The sequence below is a fragment of the Ahaetulla prasina genome, chromosome 1, assembly GCF_028640845.1.
Source record: "Ahaetulla prasina isolate Xishuangbanna chromosome 1, ASM2864084v1, whole genome shotgun sequence".
Classification (NCBI taxonomy): domain Eukaryota; kingdom Metazoa; phylum Chordata; class Lepidosauria; order Squamata; family Colubridae; genus Ahaetulla; species Ahaetulla prasina.
In genome coordinates, this window is record NC_080539.1 from 64203762 (window position 1) to 64226876 (window position 23115).

Consider the following 23115-nt stretch of genomic DNA (forward strand, 5'->3'; position numbering starts at 1 on the left):
GGACCATTGAAATTTGGCTTTTATTGCTAATGCAATTCAGTATAATGTCCAAACGCATTAGCAAGCATACACTTTAAACCATGGCTTACAACAGATGGTAAAGCAATATATTCGTTATAATTTTATTAGTTGCTTCACCACTCATTTAAGCAACAATCATGTAATGCAATTTATATAAATGTCTGCAAACAATGTTTTTCTTAATCGCTAAATAATTGCAGTCTGGCTATGAAGTCTTTAAACTGAGCAGTTTTCTTTGATGATAATTTACACACAGTCTTAATCAGGGGTGAAATCCAGCAGGTTCTGACAGATTCTTGAGAACTGGTAGTGGAAATTTTGAGTAGTTGAGAGAACCAGCAAATACCACCTCTGGCTGGCCCCAGAGTGGGGTGCGAATGCAGATTTTGCAATATCGTCCCCCCAGGAGTAGGGTGCGAATGCAGATTTTGCAGTATCCTTCCCCTGCCATGCCCACCAAGCCACGCTCACCAAGCAACACCACACCCACCAAGCCACGGCCACAGAACCGGTAGAAAAAAAATTCGATTTCACCACTGGTCTTAATGAACCCAGTGGGGCCTATTCCCAAGAACATGGGAATAGAGTTGCAGTCATAATTAAACATTTAGGAAGCAGACCAAAGCATGTCTGTAGAAACCTGTGCAATATTTGGGTTTTAAATACTTGAGGAGGCGATGGTAAGGCCCCTCCTCAAGAAGCCCTCCCTGGACCCGGCTATTTTAGGTAATTATCGTCCGGTCTCCAACCTTCGCTTTGTGACGAAGGTTGTTGAGAGTGTGGTGGCGTGTCAGTTTCCCCAGCACCTGGAGGAAACTGTCTATCTAGACCCATTCCAGTCCGGTTTCCGGCCCGGATACAGCACTGAGACGGCTTTGGTCGCGTTGGTGGATGATCTCTGGAGGGCCAGGGATAGGGGGTATTCCTCCGCCCTGGTCCTATTAGACCTCTCAGCGGCTTTTGATACCATCGACCATGGTATCCTGCTGCGCCGGTTGGAGGGATTGGGAGTGGGAGGCACCGTTTATCGGTGGTTCTCCTCCTATCTCTCCGACCGGTCGCAGACGGTGTTGACAGGAGGGCAGAGGTCGGCCCCGAGGCGCCTCACTTGTGGGGTCCCGCAGGGGTCGATTCTCTCGCCCCTCCTGTTCAACATCTATATGAAGCCGCTGGGTGAGATCATTAGTGGCTTCGGTGTGAGGTACCAGCTTTACACTGATGATACTCAGCTGTACTTTTCCACACCGGGCCACCCCAACGAAGCCGTCGAAGTGCTGTCTCGGTGTCTGGAAGCCGTACGGGTCTGGATGGGGAGAAACAGGCTCAAGCTCAATCCCTCCAAGACAGAGTGGCTGTGGATGCCGGCATCCCGAGGACTCAACTGACTGTCGGGGGCGAGTCATTGGCCCCGATGGAGAGGGTGCGCAACTTGGGCGTCCTCCTGGATGAACGGCCGTCTTTGGAAGATCATTTGACGGCCGTCTCCAGGAGAGCTTTTCACCAGGTTCACCTGGTTCGCCAGTTGCGCCCCTTTCTAGACCGGGATGCCCTATGCACGGTCACTCACGCTCTCGTGACGTCTCGTCTGGATTACTGCAATGCTCTCTACATGGGGCTCCCCTTGAAGGGCATCCGGAGGCTGCAGTTAGTTCAGAATGCAGCTGCGCGGGTGATAGAGGGAGCCCCTCGTGGCACCCGCGTGACACCTCTCCTGTGCAGACTGCACTGGCTGCCTGTGGCTTTCCGGGTGCGCTTCAAGGTGCTGGTAACTACCTTTAAAGCGCTCCATGGCATTGGGCCGGGCTATCTACGGGACCGCCTGCTGCTACCAAATACCTCTCACCGACCCGTGCGCTCTCACAGAGAGGGACTCCTCAGGGTGCCGTCGGCTAGGCAGTGCCGTCTGGCGACACCCAGGGAAAGGGCCTTCTCTGTGGGGGCTCCCACCCTCTGGAACGAACTCCCCCCAGGACTTCGTCAACTTCCGGACCTCCGAACCTTCCGCCGCGAGCTTAAAACACATCTATTCGTCTGCGCAGGGCTGGACTAGGTTTTTTAAATTTAGATTTTAAATGGGTTTTATTATATATATTGTTTTAATTATCGGGCTATATTTAATAAGTTTTTTAACGGACATTTTATCTTGTATTTATATGTATTTTATTTGCCTGTGAACCGCCCTGAGTCCCTAGGGAGATAGGGCGGTATACAAATCTGAATAAACATAAACAAACAAACATAAACATAAATCTTTAAACCCATTTTATCTTTCAATTGTTACCAAAGAGATGGGGAAGAGAAAGGAAAAGAACAAATTTGGACTTTACTTATTTTTTTCAGATTGAAGGAGCATTTGTCCAAGGAATGGGGCTTTTTACCATGGAGGAGCTACGCTATTCCCCCGAAGGCAACTTGTATACACGAGGGCCTGGAATGTACAAGATCCCTGCATTTGGTGACATTCCATCAGAGTTCCATGTTTCTCTTCTCCGGGATTGTCCAAACAGCAAAGCCATTTATTCATCTAAGGTAAATATCTCATTGGGAAATACATTTCACTATTTGTTAATTAACATATTAACTTATTAAGCATACATGCAAGGCAGAACACTGTTCTCATATCTCCTGTACTCCAGATATTTAATAACAATTAGCAACATGGGATCTTGCTTTGGTTGCTTCAGTAAGTAATCAGAATACAATCAAATATACTTTAGGTGATTAATATCACTGGATTAATTCTATGTTCTATTGAAGAAATTTCTCTTTCTCCCTTTCCTTTTGTGATTGTTTTTTCCTCCCACTTATTTTTTCTATCCACCATTCTAAAACAGTGTAATATTTATAGGACAGGCCAATGCTAAGTCAGAACTTATTAGCTGGAGCATCAGAGCATAATGATTTTCGTACTACTACACTAAGGAATATAAATATTATGTTTTAACAACTCTATTTATCTCTTCCATATTATCCTGCCTTACCTTAAAACATTTTAATGACCTTACTATAGGAAGGAATTGCTCATTTTGTTTATTTGGGTTACTGGCTGTAGAAAGTTTATTATATTGTAAATGTTTCTCCACTAATTAAATACTCTTTGGCCAAATGCACAGACTACTTTAAATCCTAAATGCAGCTTAAAAACAATACTGTAAATAGCAGCTAAACAATACTATGGCTCAGTATGATGATCAGGTTCACACAACATGCTGAATCACATAGAATTCCAATTGAGCTTAGCCTAATGTGTTTGACAAACCTAATTTGTCTAATTAAACATTATACAAGTTCAACAATGTCACTGCTTATTGGTCCTGGAGGTACTCAGAGTTATTCTCTAACAGACAGATATATTTGTCTTCATCCTACACAATTGGGAAGCCTGTAAAAGTGAAAATGGAAATCATTGTTGCTTCCGTTATATTGGAGTTATTCAATTGTGATGATTCATTACATGTTGGGAAAAAATCCTGAAAGCAGTGAATTTGCTGTAGTAGTATATGTTCCCAGGAAATGTAGCTCCATGAATGATCGGAATTTGAGTTTATATGAGTAAAGCAGGCTTTCTTCTACAGACACGTACCTCCCAATATATACGGTATAATGTATGGATGGAAGAAATTAGATTCAGACTATAGAATTGTCTTGGGAGGGGAATGAATTCATGAGCATGATCCCATACTTATTCTCACATGATTCTTCTTATAACGAGAACAAAAACTTGAACAGGACTAATGTCCAGTACTAAAGCCTGGGTGAAAGGAAAAAAAATCAAAAGAAGGAAGTGCTGTATTGATTCCTACCAACAAACTTCTTTGATATGGTCAGGGACCACTTATCTTCTCCAAATCCACACTACTAAATTGTCCCCATTAGTTGCCTATAAAATGAAGGAAATATCCACAAGTTAGCTGATGATATCATATAACATGAGGAACACGGTCAATGCTGATGCCTCATTGGTAAAGGAGTTGAAAAGCTTCTTCGCCCGCCATGAGGTGAAAAGTCTCCTGTAGCCTCTGCCCGCCGGCCTTTGGATTCCCAGCCACTCACTCTCTACGAACACCAAGTGAGAGCTGTATTGAAGGCTGTGAATCCTTGCAAAGCTGCAGGCCCAGATGGGGTGCTGGGGACAGTGGTAAAGAATTGTGCCGATCAATTAGCAGGGGTCCCAATTAGGATCTTTAATATCTCCCTGCAAACGGCCTGTGTTTCATCATGCTCGAAAGCCGCCACTATTGTCCTGGTCCCAAAGAAAACAGCAATTAACTGCCTAAATGACTACATCTATCGCATTAACGTCTGTAGTGATGAAGTGCTTCAAGAGATTGATTCTCCAACACTTAGGACAGGCCTCCCACTGGACTTGGACAAATATCAGTTTGCCTACAGGAGGAATAGGTTGACAGACGACGCCATAGCTACTGCTTTACATTCTGTAGCGAGCTATCCACTATGTCAGTATGCTTTTCATAGACTATAGCTTGGCCTTCAACACCATTCTGCTGAGCTTCCTTATCAAAAAGCTGACTGACTTGGATTTTCCATCTGTGACTGGATCAAAGACTTTCTGAGGGACCAGCCACAAACAGTGAGGGTTGGGTCTGTCATATCCACCCCCCTTAAGTTTAGCACTGGCTTCCCACAGGGCTGTGTGCTCAGTCTTGCATGTATTCACTGTACACTGTACACACATGATTGTGTACCGTCAGACCCATCTACTGTGATCATTAAGTTCTCAGATGACACCACCATTCTGGGTCTTCTTATAGGTGGAGACCAAACAGCGTACAGGGGGGGAGGTTCAAAAACTTTCCACATGGTGGTTAAAAAATAATCTGCACCTGAACATCAGCAAGACCAAGGAGATGGTGTTGGACATTGAGGGGGGCTGTGTAGAGAGAATTTCCTCCTTTAAATTCCTGGGAGTCCATCTCAGTGAAGACCTCACCTAGAAAAACAACATGATCCAGGTGCTCAGGAAACCCAACAGAGACTCCATTTCCTTAGGGTCTTAAATAAAAACAGGGTGGAACAACTGATGACCTCCTTTTACCGGTCCACAATAGAAAGTGTCCTCATTTATTGCATCACAGTATGGCATGCCGGTCTGACAGCCATGGATAGAAAAACATTACAGAGGTTGGTGATCACAGCACAAAACATCGTGGGCTGTCCCCTGATACCATTAGATGAGATCGCTAGGGCTTGCTGCCTTAGAAGAGTGAGGAAAATTCTCAGGGACGACTCTCAACCTGGTCATCACTTCTTTACCCTCCTACCATTGAGAAGGAGATATAGATATATAGCCAGCCGAATATTTTGGTAAAAATATTAGCTATGTAAAATGAAATTGGATATGATAAGTTGTATAAGATATGATACGATCAATACTTTGTTCATAACATTTGTATGTGTGTGTATGAAAGAAAATAATCAATAAAACTTGATTAAAAAAAAATATAGCTAGCCGTATAAACAGGCTGAAGAACAGTTTTTATCCATGGGCTGTCAGACTCCTGAATGAGAAATAACATCATAACTATGTAGTATGATGGACTGCAGGGCCAGCGCAATGTGTAACATGTTCACACTGGTGCAATAGGACTGGGTGTTTTGTTAATATGATTTATTGGGTTAGGGATTTTCTGTCTTCACTGTGAGTTGTATTGTGTTGGGGAGGGTGCACTGAGGGAGCTCAACCAATCTCATTGCACATATGTTGTGCACTGACAATAAATATTTGAATTTGAATATAAGGGAGCATAACGGGGACTACAACATATAAATTATGCACAAAATATACATTTTTCCATCACTGTACCTAGTAATTCCACAGAATGTGATCCAGTGAAATTGTGAATCAGTAAATTATATGTGATATATATATCTTATTATATGCTGAGAATATGTTATTGATGGAAGATTGCATGGCCTTTTGCCCTTTCATCTCCATAGGCTGTGGGTGAGCCTCCATTGTTCTTAGCAGCCTCTGTATTTTATGCTATCAAAGATGCAATTGTCTCTGCAAGGGAAGAATCTGCATTGAAAGGAACCTTCAGATTAGATAGTCCAGCTACTCCAGAAAGAATACGCAATGCTTGTGTTGATTCCTTCACCAAATTGGTAAGTTAATTTATCTCCTATTCTCTTCTGCAAGTATAATTCATTAAGCATTAGGTCAATATGAACCAGGACCCAGTTTTCAATTGGTAAAGGCTTTCCCGAACACTTGGTAATCACAACATTTAACAATTTTATGGTGCTTTTCAAGCATTCAAAATGTATAAACTTGAAATCTTCATGGCAAAGTAGATCTCCTTGCAAGTCCATGGGAAAAGCAAGATTTGAACAAAGATTTCTGACTTCAACCTTAGTCTTCTAGCTGGTACATTAAAGTACACTTTTTCTAAAATAAGAGTCTTTCAGAAGTTTGTCAATGCAGTCAAGTATATTAAGTAAAAGTCCATCAAAATGCAGATATTAATGAATATAGTGCACCATAATATATTTTATTACCAAAATTATTTGCAAAACTTTAAACATTGGATCAGTTGCAAACAAAGCTGCATATGTTTGGAGAAATGTATTCCTAAATTCATGGAATTGTTAGTCCAACTTTTAAAAAAAGTTTCATAATTGATGAATTGAATTCAATATAGCTACAGAAATTATTAAAAGAAAACAAAATTAAAATCTTTCATCATCCTTAAAAACGATTCTTGACTCATGAAGTTCAGTATTATTGATTCAGGACTTCAAGCAGAACCTATTTTCATCCCTACCTGGAAATGCAAAAAATTGAAACATCTATAATTTGTTCTCATCCCATTTTTTTTTAGTGTCCACCTGCTGAACCAGGAACTTTCAAACCATGGTCTGTGAACGTGTGAATGAAGACATCTTTAGAAATTAGCTCCACTTATTAAAGTGGTTTTATCTCCAGGGACCAACCAAAGCAGTACCACTAAGCTGAAATCAGAACTGTATTCTGTGTCTACCTTATTAATTGAGAAACCTTTAAAATGTAATTGTGGAAGCATCAGTTGATCAAGAAAAATGTTATTGTTGATAAATTATTGCACATATTATATATAACAAAGGGAGGGAGGGAAAATTACTTTTCTTTTGTGAACAGAAAGTTTGCAATGGTTCCTTTAAGCTTGCAGTGAAAATCAGAGAAACACTATGTATATGTTCACTTTTCAAGTGCAATCATGACATCCAGCCTCAAAAATGTAACTGTAGCTCATTTGATGCAACCAATTAATCATCATTATCACATCTAATTTCTTCTTAATCTTTTGGATGGATCACTGAAGATGGTAAAACAGTCAGGAGAGGTCACTGTTTCATTTTCCTTTTGTGTTCTAAGGATGAGAGAGGTAGTTTAACGGCTAATAATAATAATAATAATAATAATAATAATAATAATAATAATAATAATAATAATAATAATAATAATAATTTAATTTGTATACCGCCCCTCTCCTGAAGGACTCAGGGCGGTGAACAGGCAAATAAAATAAAAAACGATACATTTCAATAAAAACAATATTTAAAAAACTTATTCCAATAGCCTAAATTTAAAATACAATACAAAATATAAAATAAACCCCAATAAAATCCATATTAAAACCCTATTTAAGCCAGTCCTGCTCGAAAGAATAGATATGTTTTAAGCTCGCGGCGAAAGGTCCGGAGGTCTGGAAGTTGTCGAAGTCCTGGGGGAAGCTCATTCCAGAGGGTAGGTGCCCCCACAGAGAAGGCTCTCCCCCTGGGGGTCGCCAGCCTGCACTGTTTGGCTGACGGCACCCTGAGGAGGCCCTCTCTATGAGAGCGTACCGGCCGGTGGGAGGCATGTGGTACAGAGCACTTTTGGCCTCTGTTTTCAGCTTCCAGTTCTTTCAAATTTGCTAGAGTAAAATCAGTGTTATCTCCTTAGTCAGAGTGAAACAATCACCCCAGGGAGCAGATGCGAGGCATATAATGATCCAAAATCCAAATCCATGGGATCGTAATCCATTGAATTCGTGGGGCTTACTTTTGAGTTGACATATACAGGATATCAGTAACCTATATGTGGACATATCATAGAAAGCTGTTTTTCTCACAGCTTATGGAACATTATTGTTAGTTTAATTTTGTCAAAAAAAAATGAATTGGTTAAATTGAGGATTGTGGGATTGCACAAAAACACAATTTGTGGAGGCTTATTAGCGTCTTCCCATATTTTACCTTATAGTGTTTGTTGAATGTAGTGTTTATTTAACCATACACTCCGCTACATGGATATTGATTTTTTTCCCTTTTATCCATTCTATGCTATGATACTTTTGTTCGTAGGCTAGAGTTATTATTATTGCATTCTGTATTCATGACAAATATGTCTCAAATCCATAAATTTTAAAACAAATTACAAAAAACAAACTACATTGTACAAAAAACATATTTCTATAGATAAGAAATTAAGGAACCCTAAAATATTGAGAAATGGGAAGAATTCTGGACAAGTTGATCATATTAGTTCTATTTCATGAGGAGAAATGTATAGGTGAACTAACTGGACCATCTTATTGAAGATGAATTAGTTCATAATATATCTGAAGTGTTTAAAAGCCATTTAGTTCATCATATAACTATTGGGCATTTCTCCATTTCTCCCACATCAAATCCCATTGAACTTTTTGTGCTATATAACTCCTTACATTCTTTTAGGATCTTAGAATCCTAAATTTTAGAATCAATGTCAGATACTACAAACTCATTTCCAGATGTTCAGAAACCAGGTTAATGGTGTCATTCAAAGATCCCGACTTTGCCTTGGGCTCTTGGGATGCAGTTTCTGGTTGATACCCAGAAAATTTAGAGAAATTAATCTCTCAAAAGTGAATAGGTACATAAGCACTGACAATTCAAATCTTGAATGGACCAAATATAGTCACATTATTTTCATGTAATTTAATTTCCAATGTTTTCAATGGGTGTACTCTAAGTATGACTAAATTGTAATCAAACTTATTGTTTTTACAAGTGGTTGCTGAGTAGAGCAATACAGTATAACCATGCTGTATATTAAATCATGGACTACAAGATCATAAAAAGGGAGTTATGGTACTGTTTTATAATAAGGTTAGATAAATTGGTTACAACTATTGTTCGTCATTTATTAAAACAATACTTAGTATTTGGTATTGATAGCTACTATTTTGTGTTTTGACAGAAGAAATAGAAAATATTGTTTCATAGGGCTCTCAATGTCCTGATATCTCTACTTGTTCTAATACTGATACATGAGATGGGCAAATCAAAGTGCATTACTAGGCCAATGACCAGTTCTGCCTCCATTTTTTTTTGTGGCAACCAGGATTCATCACTATTCTGGGTTTAACCATGGTTGATTCTGCATTACAATTTAGGGTGAGTTTTTCCTTTTTACCTGCAGCGGCAATTCACCTCAATCAAGCATTTTGCATCAAAGAAATGGCACTATTCTTGATGCATTTGATGTTGCTGTGGTGATCCAGGGCCTGAGGTCATGATAAAATCTCTTCTCATTGTTGAAAATGTTGGATGAAGTTGTTGGAGTGAAGGGAAATAATGGCGTTGTAGCATTTCAATCTTAGCAAGTGGTTTGTGTTACTTTGTGAGGCATATCTAATATCCCGTTGAAGAAAAAGACCATTCTGAAACCCTACTTTTTGGTTTCTTATTCACTTTATTCATTGAAAAAATTGTCACTGGCCTCTTTTAAAAGCTAACAAAGTCTGTGATATAAAATGTGTCCATAAAATGGGATGCTAAGCAAGAATTCCAATCTGCTCCGTGATATTTGCAAAAGAAGGGGTTGTTATCAATAACTTCTTGTTATTCATGATTCTTCATAATTCTTCATGATTTTCCAGGAAGCATGAAGATTAATTTTACCTGCATAAGTTACAGTCATTTCTAAATGAGCTTACTCTTTTATGATCAATCTGGATGTCTGCTCTAAATGAAACATTTTGAAAAATAAACATGTATTTAAATGCTTTTGTTGTTTCTACATAATGTTATGATGACTCAGAGGACACACAGCTTCTGTCCCCCCTGGATGTTTGCCAGGAACAACTATGCCTTGAATGGAAGAAGGTTTTCTCCTTGTCAGTGGCTGCTAAATGCAACACATTAGTCCCTTCCCCTTCCCATCATCAAATAAGAACATCATTCTCATTTAGGGGAGAAAATATTTCACAAAATGTACATGGGGGAAGCTAGAGCTGCCTAGAGAGATTGCAGTCACTAGGAATCAAATGTTGTACACAATTCCAATCTGGACTGTATTTATTAGACGTGGCCAAATGTAGAGATCAAATATGGACCATTAATTTATACATAATAGAATACAGAATAAGAGAGTTGGAAGCGACCTTAGAGGTCTTCCAATCAACTGCTCAAATGTCCAATCTCTTCTTAAAAATTAATATACCACCACTGAATCATTCAGCCATATGTGGATAATTTCTATGAACTGTAAAGAAATCACAAAGGTTATCAGAGATGGTGATATATCGGTCCTATACTGAAAGCTTCCTGCCACAATAGTTATTTTGATAGCTTCAAAAATAAAATTTAAAGTGGTTCTGATTTTTTATATCACCTGTAGATAGTCCAGGCAGGAATGTGTGAGTATAACTCCATTTTGCAGTAACTAAAAGAATAACATGGAAAATACAGAATTCAAAGGGTAGTCATTCAAAAGATTAAATGGGAAATAGTGCAACACACCAGAAGTGCATCATTACTTTTATTCAAAATCTCTATCAAGCAATTAAAATTTAGAGCCTCTGGTGGATGCTTCTTGTCTCCAGTTACCCAACCTGAAAAATAAAAAAGTCGTGAAATGATTATGTTAACATGAAAACATGGTGGCATTTCAAATTGCATTATTGAGACGTTGAGTCACATACTTGCTCTTTGTTTCACTAAACTGGTTTTCCTTGAATAAAATGCTATTAATAACACTAGTACAAATGTGCTGCAGATTCTCCTGCAGCACTATTGCTGACCAGACTAATGTAAAATACCAGATTAGTGTAAAGCCCAGCACCTATTTGAAGACCAGCCATTCTGCTAAAGGTGTGCTTTGCAGTTGATTAGATTCTCTAGAATAGCCGTCTGGTAAGAGCTCCATTTTCTCAAAACCCTAAATGCCTCCAAGGCCAAAAATGGAGAACTTCACAGAAGTAGACATGACCAATATGATGGCTATTATATTCTTGGACTTTAAAATGCTTTCCAAAAATTTATTCCCCAAAGGTTCATGAACCACTTCAGCAGGCATGCAAGTAGAACATAGACCCCATTGTTATGGGAAAATGTGAAGAGTGAAATTTTCCCAAAGCTCTGTATCTGGACAATGCTTTTGATTATTAAGGAGCATAAAATAAAAAATGGACCTTAAACAATTCAGGAATATTTGGGACCAATAAAAGGAAGTGTTTCTTTGCAAAGCACGTAATTACACTATGGAATTTGCTTCCACTAGATGTCAAGGCTAGGTCCCCATTCTGTAAGAGTCTAGATTTCACTTCATCAGTTCAGTTCTAGACATTCGTCTTTGATATCTAAAGTAATCCTAATTCTTTCCAGAAATGCATATGAGGTCCCAGAGCAAACTTCTGGGAAAGGCAAATGCAGCAAAGTCAAATCGAAAGAAATGGCAAAGCCTTTTCTTCTGCGCAAGGGATAATTCACTGAACCTCTCTTCTTCTAGCCAGTTAAATGTCCACTGGATCTTGGAGTCCATGAACTTAGGCATCTGGATGTTGTCTGGGAATCCAGTCCGGAGCATCAAATGGTGCACTTCATTGCCAAGAAACCCAAACATTATTATATAGTCATATTGAACAAGACATGGATGACAAAGCTTAACTAAGGGTGTCCATTCAACACTGGCATTCTTCAATCCACTGTACAAAATGTAGTCAGTGAACTCTTTGAAGGTTAGATTGTCTGCCATCTGATGCATGTAAGCAGAAATGAGTCTGTGGAAAGGATCCCTAATGAAAACCACTTTTGTGTAAGCTTTCAGCAGAGCTTCCATTGATGTCAAGTTATATTTACTCAAGGCCATTTTGTTACCAAAGTCCTGGTTATAGGGGACAGGCACCTGCAATGTGACATTTTCATTCTCCAATATCACTTCCAACAGCTGCTCCCACTCTTCCACCCCAGTGTCTGGTATTTTGCAATACAGGAAATTCAGTTTGTGATTCACTGCAATAGAAGAGAGTAGTTGGGAAGCTTCCTTTTGAGTAGCTGGAAGTTTAGTGAGTTTGCTCTTTTTCCTGCAAAAAGACCGCAATGTCTTTTTTCTGACCTGCTGAATATGTAGCAGAGAATCAAATGTGAGAGGTACATCAATCTCCTCTTTGATGGTCAAATGGTCTGTAAACATAGGATGGGAAAAGCTATTCAAGGATGTGCATCATCAACTGCTTGATAACATTTATCCCTTTAGTTCTAATAAGGGCCTTGTGGCCACAGAGATACTTATGACTGTAAGCTCCCTCCTTTTTAATCTTCTCCAGTTGTGCCACTGAGTAAGCAGAAATTTTGCTCCCTAACTTTTGGGGACAAGAAGCTTACACAAATAGTTTTATAGGATGTGATATGGGCTTAACATAGCCTTTTCCAAACAACTTGATCTTATACCAAACTAGAAAAAGATTCCAGACCCACATCTTCTCATAAATGTTGCATGGCCCCACCCAAGCAACATGTGAGGCAGACCCCGTTCAACAATCTGCCCTCCTGAAAGGATAATGTGAAACTCCAGGTATCTGGTTTATCTGCTCCTGCTTGCTGGGAGGGAGGTTGTGGTACATATTTTCTCCTACCACCAAGCGCCAATCAAATAATGAACACTTGAAATAAATACCTAGTGGACGTGTTTATTTTACTGCTATACTATGTCAATAAAGTTACAGTTTTTATATTATTAAGATACTTTTTGAAAAGAAAGAGGAGGAAACAACTGAGTATAAGTTACTCTAGTACTATTATTTGTTTGTTACCAGGTCACTAAAATGAATCCTTTGCTATGGAGCCAGGATTCACGGGCAATGTTAATAAACTGTAACAGATATATATGTAAAAAAAAGAAAGAGAATATGGCAGATTTGAAGCATGGTTTCTCCAGTTAACTGGAGGAGGGTTTCTCCAGTTAAGTTAGAGACGGTTGCTTTTTGTTTTAATAAATTTATTAAAATTTCCTTGGCCTCTATCGCAAGAGGCCTATTAAAAATCTTGATTCTAAGAACATAAGAAAGTGCCTCCCACTGCCTATATTTCTTCAACACATGTCTTTGGCTAGTTTAGGCAGTTTAGTGTTGCTTTCAGATCAAGGATTGAGGGGGCGGGATACAGTAACTTACCTTGCTGCTGAGGGGTAGAGAGATGATGGTGCCACCATAACAGGGAAATACAGCCTATGCAAGTTAAGATGAGGACTCGAGGGAGAAAACGCATTGTCTTGTCTGTCTTACCCAAGGGAGAGCAGCTAAGGAAAACAGAAAGCAATCATCTGAAGCAGTGTCCACAGAAACACTCTTGGATGTTTATTCTGGGCAGGAGTAATATGAGAATAAGGTTAAAGTACTGTTTGAACATGCCTGGACTTTCCTTGCTGATACAACTGTGACAAACAAAAGGAAAAAAAAACCTATTCCATTTTACCCTGCTGTCTTTCTGAACATGATTATGAAAAACCCACAACCACATTCAGCTTTAATCCTACCTTCCCCCCCAAAAATTTCTTAAATCTTTTTTAAAAAAAAACAAAAAACTCTAGCAAGCACCAATGTAACTGGATGCTGATAAAACTAGTAAGAGGGGGTCATATATTTAACAAATGAATCCAGGGAATAGAGTTTTCTTTGTAAACTAGAGCTAAAGGACAAAAGCAAGAAGTGGTGTTTTTCTTCTTAAGGACATCACTGTCTCCTGAATATGCTCTTTATGGGTCTTTACTACGAAGTGATGCTATGTGATCAAAGAGCTAATGGCTTCCCTAAGCTAAAAGTAAAGGGTTCACAGACATTTTCCCCAGCGGACACTTCTCAAATATGATAAATTGCAATTCTCAATGTCATCAGTTAGAATGGCTAGGCTGCTAGAGAAACTGGGAGATATTGTACAGTGCATCTGGAGAGCCCCCAGAAAGAAAAGATTGAGGTGGACTAGCAATTAGCTTCAGAAACTTGGTTAGGGGCAGTGTCTTGATCCCTTTATGAAAATACAAATTTTCTATATAAACTCATCCAATGCTAAGGACTGAAAAAAAGACAACAAGAAACAAAAATATCTTAATTACTTGTTTTCAGAAGAGATGTATCAAACTAAAAAAGTTCAATTAATCATTAATTTCTTAAATTGCCTTAATTTTAATGAGATTATGATTGAGAATTCAATTAATATTTTATACGTACAGTACTTAGCATTAAAACTGGAACCCTGTTCACTAGTAGGACTCAGTTGACATTTTTATATCTCCCCTTCCGCCATTAATACATTTAATTATCTATATAATGAGCACAACTAATGACAAGTCTCATCCAACAGAACCTCTCTGGATACAGAGAGGATAAGAAATCATCTACTCGCACTCAAGACAACTGCACCTCATGAGAAGGCCAAAGGACATTGTTTAACTCAGGGGTCTACAAACTTGGCTCTTTTAAGACTTGTGGATTTCAACTCCCAGAGTTGAAGTCCACAAGTCTTAAAAGAGCCAAGTTTGCAGACCCCTGGTTTAACTCATGAGTTTGCCCATCAGGAGATAAGGAGATCCATCAAGCTCTCAAGCCCAGCAGAGCTTATATGAACAATGGGTTCATAAAAAACCACTTTCTAAACATTAAGCTATTTTAAACATAGCTATTTTAAAATTAAAAGATATATTCTGAGCACCTTTGAAAAACTACTGGATGGGTGATCCATTCCAGAATAAAGGGAAAAAAGTCTATAGACTTTTTTTCCTTTATAGAGACTATAGAGACCTTTATATAAACTATAAAGATTCTCAGTCATCCAGGTCATGGTTGTCCCAAAAGTGCTTTTTCAGGAGGCAATTGGACTTTTTTCTTTTGAAGACATTTTGCTTCTCATCCAAGAAGCTTCTTCAGCTCTGACGGGATACTGGGGAATGGAAGGATTTATATTCCTTGCAGACAGCTGTTAATTTGAAGCACTTGGAGGTTTATCTGTGTCCTCAGGTTACCTGAGTAGTGTTCCTAGTTCCTGACACAGATAAACCTCCAAGTGCTTCAGTGAACCTCTAAAAGGTGCAAATTACCAGCTGTCTGCAAGGAATATACTATTAGCCACTATCCTGTCAGAGCTGAAGAAGCTTCTTGGATGAGAAGCAAAACATCTTCAAAAGAAAAAACAAGGAAGTCCTGTTGCCTCCTCAAAAAGCACCTTTGGGATAAAGGAAAAGAAATTAAGTAACCATTTAAAGAATTTAAAGAATTTAAACAAATAACAAAAACCTAGATAAGAATTTTAAATAGTTTGGAACAAAGTAAGAGGTCAGACAAATTTGAAATATTTCATTTTATATTTAGAATATTATTACTTTAAGATTTTTGAAATAATGAAAAACAAAACAATATCCTTGTGGAAACATAAACTGTTTAGTCTTTCAGGGAAGAAATGATTGGTTGATTTTAAAAAAAGAAGAAGCAAAAGAAATTTGAGGCAGGCTATGTGATTACACAAAGGAGACACTAGATGTGGCTAAAGATACCAGGTAGAGAAAAAAGAAAAGTCTGTTTTCTATTTTATTTTATTTTTGAATTTGATAACCAGAAATGAAACTTGCAAAGATGACAGATAAAAGTATTACACTGGGGACTTTTCAAAGGCTTTTTTGAAGAAATGTGAAAGAAGCTTGCAGCTACAATAACAACAACAATATATGCTCATGAAAAGGCGCTATTTAAAAAAGATCTTAAAGGAGAAATGAAAGATGCAAGGAAGAATATCTTGGAAGAATTTATAGATTGCCAGAATCTGTAACTAAAACAAAACCCAGCATATATGAAAATACCAGAAAATAAAATAGAAGTTTTGGACTGTAAGACAGAGATGAAAACTAAAGTGGAAATACAAATGATAAGCCAACGGATGAGAAACAACCTGGATAATGACTCATTACTGGGTTTACAAAAGCGGGCTGTTAAAGCCATAAAAAAACAACAAAAAACAACAACCCTGAGACTGAGGAAAGATAACCGATATTGTCCTAATTTAAGGATAACTGATATATATGTCAAAGTTAATGATGTCTTTGTAAAACAGCTTTCCCCTTTCCTTTACTGAGTGGACATATATTGATATTTCTTTCCTTAAAAACTCTAAAAATTTAAGACCCTCTTAAATTGTCAGTTTTTTTTAACAGTATGGCTTTAAGAGGAAATATAATATTCACATTAGTACTATAATGGACCACTACAAAGATAAAAATACAATGTCACAGCTCTGAGGAAGAAAAGGAAATTTTAGCTATCATTCATCTGATTCTGTTGGTTTGCATAATGGATTAAAACACATATAAACGTTCTCTAATAAAGAACACCAGGCTGTCTTCAAGGAGTTTAACACTGTTACCACATGGGGTATTCCTTGTCTTATTCTGAAAGCATGTAAAAATATAAATGACTATGGCACTTTAAAACAAAACTTACAAAAAAAAAAGAAGAAAATCCCTTAGACTATCCCGTTTGATGTAATTATTTTTCCTCCTTTCTTTTTAATCTTATTATTTATTTACAGAATGTAGAGGCTGCACCAGCCAGAAGCTGTTTGTACATCAAAATAAAAACATAATAAGAAAATGTTTCTCAGAATCAATTGTTCAGTCAGAAGCAAGCCATATTTCTGGAGATGAGATATAGCTTTATTCAACATTGATGTAGAAGATAGGAAATGGCCAATAAGATTGAGGCTCAGCAGAGTTGAACTTGGTCAATACTTCGGTAGCAGATCACCAGGGAATTTTAGGATTATAGGTTAGATTGGAAAGTCAGAAAGCATCCCGGAAGGGAAAGGGAAAGGCAAATTGAAAGAGAATATTTGTAGATCAGGGTTGAACTGTGGGGTCCTTGGTGCTCTCTGAGCTTGGTTATTTTCTTGCAGATCTTTCATTACCCAGCTAGATAATATCATCAGTCTGGAGAACACCAAGGACGCCACACTAATAGCAAATGATTCTATACTATTGTTGTGAAAACTGTATGGTTGTGTTTATGGGGGTCACCAGAAATTGAATTTGATTTGGAGAATTCTTCCCCTCATACTAAGGAGGAAGAATTTGTAACAATTTCTTTATACATTGCAGGTGTGTGTGTAAAAGAGAGCACAAAGTTACTGTTGTAGAAATCCCAAAATTTCTATTTGTAGAATTCCCCAAATCCCCAAAGCTTCAACTAAAAACTGTCTACTATTGACCTCACCCCATTCCTAAGAGGTCTGTAAGGGGCGTGCATAAGAGCACAAGCGTGCCTACCATTCCTGTGCTATTGTTTTCCTTCGTTATATCCAATTAATATAGTTATTACATACTCATACTTATATATATATGCTTATATATGGTATAGTTATTTCATGCTTATGCTTATATATACTGTGTGACAAAATAAATAAATATAAATAAATAAAAGAAAGAGGGAGTCTATATATTCTATCATGAGCTCTTAAATGAAATGTGGGATAAAAGAAAATAAGACAAAAGTGGCTTAATTACTTGACATTCTCAACTCTACTCTAATAGACCTAATAGGGAAAGAGATGAAAAGGAAACAAGAAGTTAGGCTGCTAAGCAAATCAGAAGTAGCTCAGCTCAGTTAGTCAGAGTGACTCAGGTGACTGTGCATCATGCTGCCGCTCTGCCACTGAAAGGAGCCAGTTGCCTTCAATGGAAGGTGCTATTCGATTACTTGTACTGAAAAAAAGAATCAACTGTTGATCCACTCAGATGTTATGTACAATTGTTATAAGAATTTTTGTCCCAACAACTTCCAAGTTGTTCCAAGAACTTCTAAGAATTGTTTCTAAAACTAAAATGGGAGAAGTAAATGGAAGTCAAATCAAACTTTTTTTAATTGCACACTAGCAAGTTGTGCTAGTGTGGTGTGGTGTCCTCCAGAAGGGCCTTCTCTGTGGGGGCTCCCACACTCTGGAACGAGCTTCCCCCGGGTTTACGCCAAATACCTGACCTTCGGACTTTCCGCCGCGAACTGAAGACACACCTTTTCATCCGCGCGGGGCTGGCTTGAATTGAATTTTAATGTCAAATTTTTATCAATTTTAAATGGGGTTTTAATGTATGGTAAATTTTAAATTTCCAGGCTAATTTAAATAAGTTTTTAAAATTTAAAATTTAAAAGGGCCGGTTTAGCTCAGGCTGGTAAGGCCTGTTATTAAGAACACAAAGCCTGCAATTACTGCAGGTTCGAGCCCGGCCCAAGGTTGACTCAGCCTTCCATCCTTTATAAGGTAGGTAAATTGAGGACCCAGATTGTTGGGGGGGCAATAAGTTGACTTTGTAAAAATATACAAATAGAATGAGACTATTGCCTTATACACTGTAAGCCGCCCTGAGTCTTCGGAGAAGGGCGGGGTATAAATGTAAACAAAAAAAAACAAAAATTGCATTTTAAATTGTACTTTGTATTGTTTGTTTTATTTTGCCTGTACACCGCCCTGAGTCCTTTGGGAGAAGGGCGGTATAAAAATCAAATAAATAAATAAATAAATATGTGCATTTCAATTCCCCAATTCTTAACTAAAATTGTGCTACTTGAGGAATTTGGGGAGTTGAAGCCCACAAATTTGGGAGGCAACCAGGTAGATAAAATCTGGTTTAGTCAGATTATGAGCTGCAAGCAATATTCTTTGCTGTAAAAGGCAGTCATGGCTGAATTAAAACAATGGATGAAACACATTCATCCAATTATCTCAGCCAATTGCCTCTCATCACTTTGGTCTGTCTTTTTCTGAAAACGATGCACAGCTAATAAGTCTGCTATTCGTAGCCTTTATTCTGAAAAAACCAAGCTTTTTGGACGTTTTCTTTCCTGAACGCAATCTTAGCATGTCATGAATGCATTCACAAAATGGTCGTCCACAAAATGACTGCTTTTGCAGGCATGACTAGTCACAAAATATTTCTTTGTCAGAAGGTGAGTTAGCCTTTCAGATGCTCTCAACAATAGCTGTAGATCTTTTTCAGGTCATAGCAATTGTTGATGATAAATATGATGCTAGAAGTTGGTGCTTTGCTTTGCAGCATGCCAGCTTGTTTATTTGTTTTGTTTTAATTATTTTATTTTACTTATTTTTATGCTGTCATCTCCCCTGAAAGGTGACTGGCAGCTTGCAGAGTATAAAAAGACAAAGAGAAAAATAATTAAAATATTAAAACAATACAAATGAAAATGTTAAACACACACACACAGTCACACGACTAAGATGGCATGGGATGAGATCTTCTTACCTTGTTCACCATCTCCATTGGTGAGCATCCCCTGCAGGGCCCCAAGCCTAAGCAAACCCAGATGTTAATACTCTTCCAGAAGGCCAAAAGTGTGGGAGCAGTTTTCACCTTGGGTGATAGAGTGTTCCACAGGGATGGGGTCACAGTGCAAAACACTCTTCTCCTTGACTCTGGCCAGCAGCATTCTTTTGCAGGGTCTGTAGCAGGCCTCTTCCACTGGTGTGAGTTGGGCAGGCTAGTCCCACTGTTATTAAATGTTTTTATTAAAATATTCTTTAAAAAAAATCAGATGGGGGAAATGAATCTGAAAAATATCCAAGAAGCCTGTTGGGAGGTACACTCATATCCATAGATAGCTAACATAATAGACAATGGCATTAAAAGTAACAGTGAGTTCAGCACATTGCTAGTAGATGGATGCCTATAGACTTTTATCACACTGACACTGTTTTCCTTCCCCAAATGCTTAGTAACAATTGGAAGCTAATTGTCCTTGAAACACTGAGAATACTCGACAACGTGTATCTAACCAGTGTTCAGTCTCTCTCTCTCTCTGTCTACCTTTAAGTAGTACTACTTAATTACTTCAAGAGTTGCATTAGTTCTTGTTTAAAAACAAGAGTGGGAGCCATACAAATCTCTTGTGGAGGGGGGAATCCTATTCCAAAGGGCAAGTATTGTGACTGAGAAGACAGTACAAAGTTTTTGACAACTGTGATCAATGGTAAGATAAGGCTTGACTAGAAGTCAAGTTCTTCAATTTCACTCCTCCCATGGAGTACATTACCTAACTCTTATAGAAAAGACAACAGCAATGTAATAAACATTCAGTAGATTTCTTGCAGAACCAGGAGAACGACCTGGATAATTTTCCTATATTGGATTCACAAAAAAGACTTGTTAAAAGATTTTTATGAGATGGGTCAAAAAAAGAAAAGAAATCAAGTTCTAAAATACTATTTGAAGGAGTTAACGATCGAGATTGTTAAAAGTAAAAGGAAGGAATATAAAGCTGGTTTATTTGATCAAGGTTAAAATATTTATTTCCTGCCTTTATTATTTTTTATAAATAACTCAAGTCACTGAACATACTTCCCCCTCCCATTTTCCCCACAACTGCTCTGTGAGGTGGATTGATCTGAGACAGAAAGACTGGTCACCTAGCCTGTTTTCATGACTAAGATGAGACTAGAACTCACAGTCTCCTGGTTTGTAGTCAGGTGCCTTAACCACTAGATCAAACTGATTCTCAATATGTTATATCAATAAGTTGTCTTCTCTAGCAACACTTTATGGACTTTTACTGACATCCTGACTGAATTGACAACGATTTCAGGATATGGTTTATAGATACAAGAAGGGATGTGTGAAGAAGTGATCATTTGTGGCATTTTAAACGAAGATGATATGTTACTAAAATTGTTTATACTTCTGGTGACGAAGAGAAAAATAATTCCTTTAGATATTTTCTTTTTCTCTTTACTATATTCTTATTTTTCTTTTCCTATCTGACCTGCTTTTTCTTTTTAAAAAGTTTGTATTAATTTTTATTTTTTAATATAATTTTAAATAAAATTACTATTTTTAAAAAGAAAGTTTCAAACAACAGCCTATTCAGGAAGTAGTTAAAGCAGCCCATGAGTCATTTAACAGACGGAATATAAAAAAATGATCTGGTTCTGTCACTATTTTAAAAATGCAGCAGCATATTGGCTTCCCAGCATATGACTCCTCAACCGGTAGTGACTACATATGCTTCACACAATGCTTTCTTCAAAAATATATTTCCTTATCTCTCTGTTTTTTCCTCTCCCACAAGTAGATTTATTTTATTTTCCTAAGATTGTGTGCTAGAACTCTTCAGTTTTCCCAAGAAGGTGAGGCTGTCCAGGATTTTGAAGCCATGCTACCATTTCATTTCAGCAGATTAAGTTGTCAGTTTTTCTCTGTTTCCAGATAGTTCATATAATACAGGATTTCTCTCAAGCTCTTATTCAGAACCAAACTGGAAGAACATTTGTTGTGTTATTTGGCCCCATATATATTTTTAAGAATTAGCCAGTGCTGGGAAGTGAATAGTATGGTCTGAATAATATGGATTCTTTGAGTTCCTGCTTCTGTCCAATCTGCTCTGGAACAATTATGAGGCAACAAAAGGAGAGAACTTATCATGTTGTACTCAGTGGTGGGTTTCATATTTTTTTACTACTGGTTCTGTGGGCATGGCTTGGTGGGTGTGGCTTGATGGGTGTGGCAGGGAAAGGATACTATAAACTCTCCATTCCCACCCCACTCTAGGGGAAGGATACTTTAAAATCTGCATTCCCACCCCATTCCAGGGAAAGGTTACTGCAAAATCCTCATTTCCTCCTGATCAGCTAGGACTCGGGAGGCAGAGAATAGATAGGGGGTGGGGCCAGTCAGAATGTTTACTACTGGTTCTCTGAACTACTCAAAATTTCCACTACCGGTTCTCCAGAACTGATCAGAACCTGCTGAAACCCACCTCTGGTTGTATTTCTGCTCAAGAGGATGGGGGAAGGTCTTGTTGCACGAGCAGTATCCTTATCAATATTTAACCCTACTCATCTTTTTTGACATCTAACAAAAGAAACTGTGCATGTGTACTATCCAGATCAAGGTTACAGACACTCTGAGAAATAATTTACATTCAAATAAAAGTTAAAATGGATATGTTAAAGATTGTAAGTCTTAACATATGTTCAAGCCCCTCCTTCAAGTCCTTCACAAAAATGGGTAAATTTTAAACTCAGTTTCAGGATGCTACTAAACACGCACTTGGCTGTCTCCAGATCAAAAATGCATTGCCTAATACAGTATGTGTACAGAACATTGTGAGCAAACATTGGCAGAAAGGATGGCTCATCCCTCAGCAAACTGGTGCTATTGTTTCAGGCAGCAGATACTAGAATATCTCCCCGTCACTCTTGAAATTATCTAACTTGCCAAAACCAAGTTTCAGAAGAGTCTTCCTTATTCTGAGAACTATAATTAAAAGACCTCCACAGTTATATAAGACTTTCCAACTATAGAGGGATCATCTTGGCTTCACGGTGTTTACTCTGGTATTTATAATCTGAAGCAGTAACTGCTGTTTACAGGAGTTTAGCCAGGTTGATACTCTACTGCAGTGGTGAAATCCAATTTTTTTTACTACCGGTTCTGTGGGTATGGGTTAGTGGGCGTGGTGTGGTAGGCGTGGCTTGGTGGGCATGGTAGGGGAAGGATACTGCAAAATCTCAATTCTCACCCCACTCTAGGGCTAGCCAGAGGTGGCATTTGTTGGTTCTCCGAACTACTCAAAATTTCTGCTATCGGTTCTCCAGAACCTGTCAGAACCTTCTGGATTTCACCCCTGCTCTACTGTCTTTGTGCCTTCATATAAGCATATAAACAATACCAGAAGCAATAGTATTTCTGGGTTAGGTCTTGCTTTTTAGCCCTATTGGTAATACAGCTAAAGGAGACTTGACTTGGACCACGGAAATGTTAAGTTTTACATCTAGTGGGAACACATTGCATAAGAAAATCTG

General features: G+C 38.2%; 2 protein-coding genes across 2 annotated transcripts in view; one reads left to right on the top strand and one right to left on the bottom strand.

The window, feature by feature from the left end:
* Positions 1 to 10053, top strand: part of XDH (xanthine dehydrogenase) — a 60957-nt gene extending 50904 nt beyond the window's left edge. The window contains exons 35-37 of the mRNA XM_058177756.1: positions 2362 to 2550; positions 5980 to 6147; positions 6864 to 10053. Of these exons, the coding sequence (XP_058033739.1) occupies positions 2362 to 2550; positions 5980 to 6147; positions 6864 to 6914 (408 nt within the window). The 3' untranslated portion in view covers positions 6915 to 10053. The remainder of the gene's footprint in view (positions 1 to 2361; positions 2551 to 5979; positions 6148 to 6863) is intronic.
* Positions 10054 to 10917: 864 nt separating this feature from the next.
* Positions 10918 to 13533, bottom strand: LOC131188679 (carbohydrate sulfotransferase 9-like). Its single transcript, XM_058164118.1, has 2 exons — positions 13440 to 13533; positions 10918 to 12450 (listed from the first exon to the last, which is right to left on the bottom strand). The coding sequence occupies exons 1-2, from the start codon at positions 13531 to 13533 to the stop codon at positions 11639 to 11641; spliced, it is 906 nt and encodes a 301-aa protein (XP_058020101.1). The 3' UTR covers positions 10918 to 11638.
* Between the last annotated feature and the right edge of the window lie 9582 nt (positions 13534 to 23115).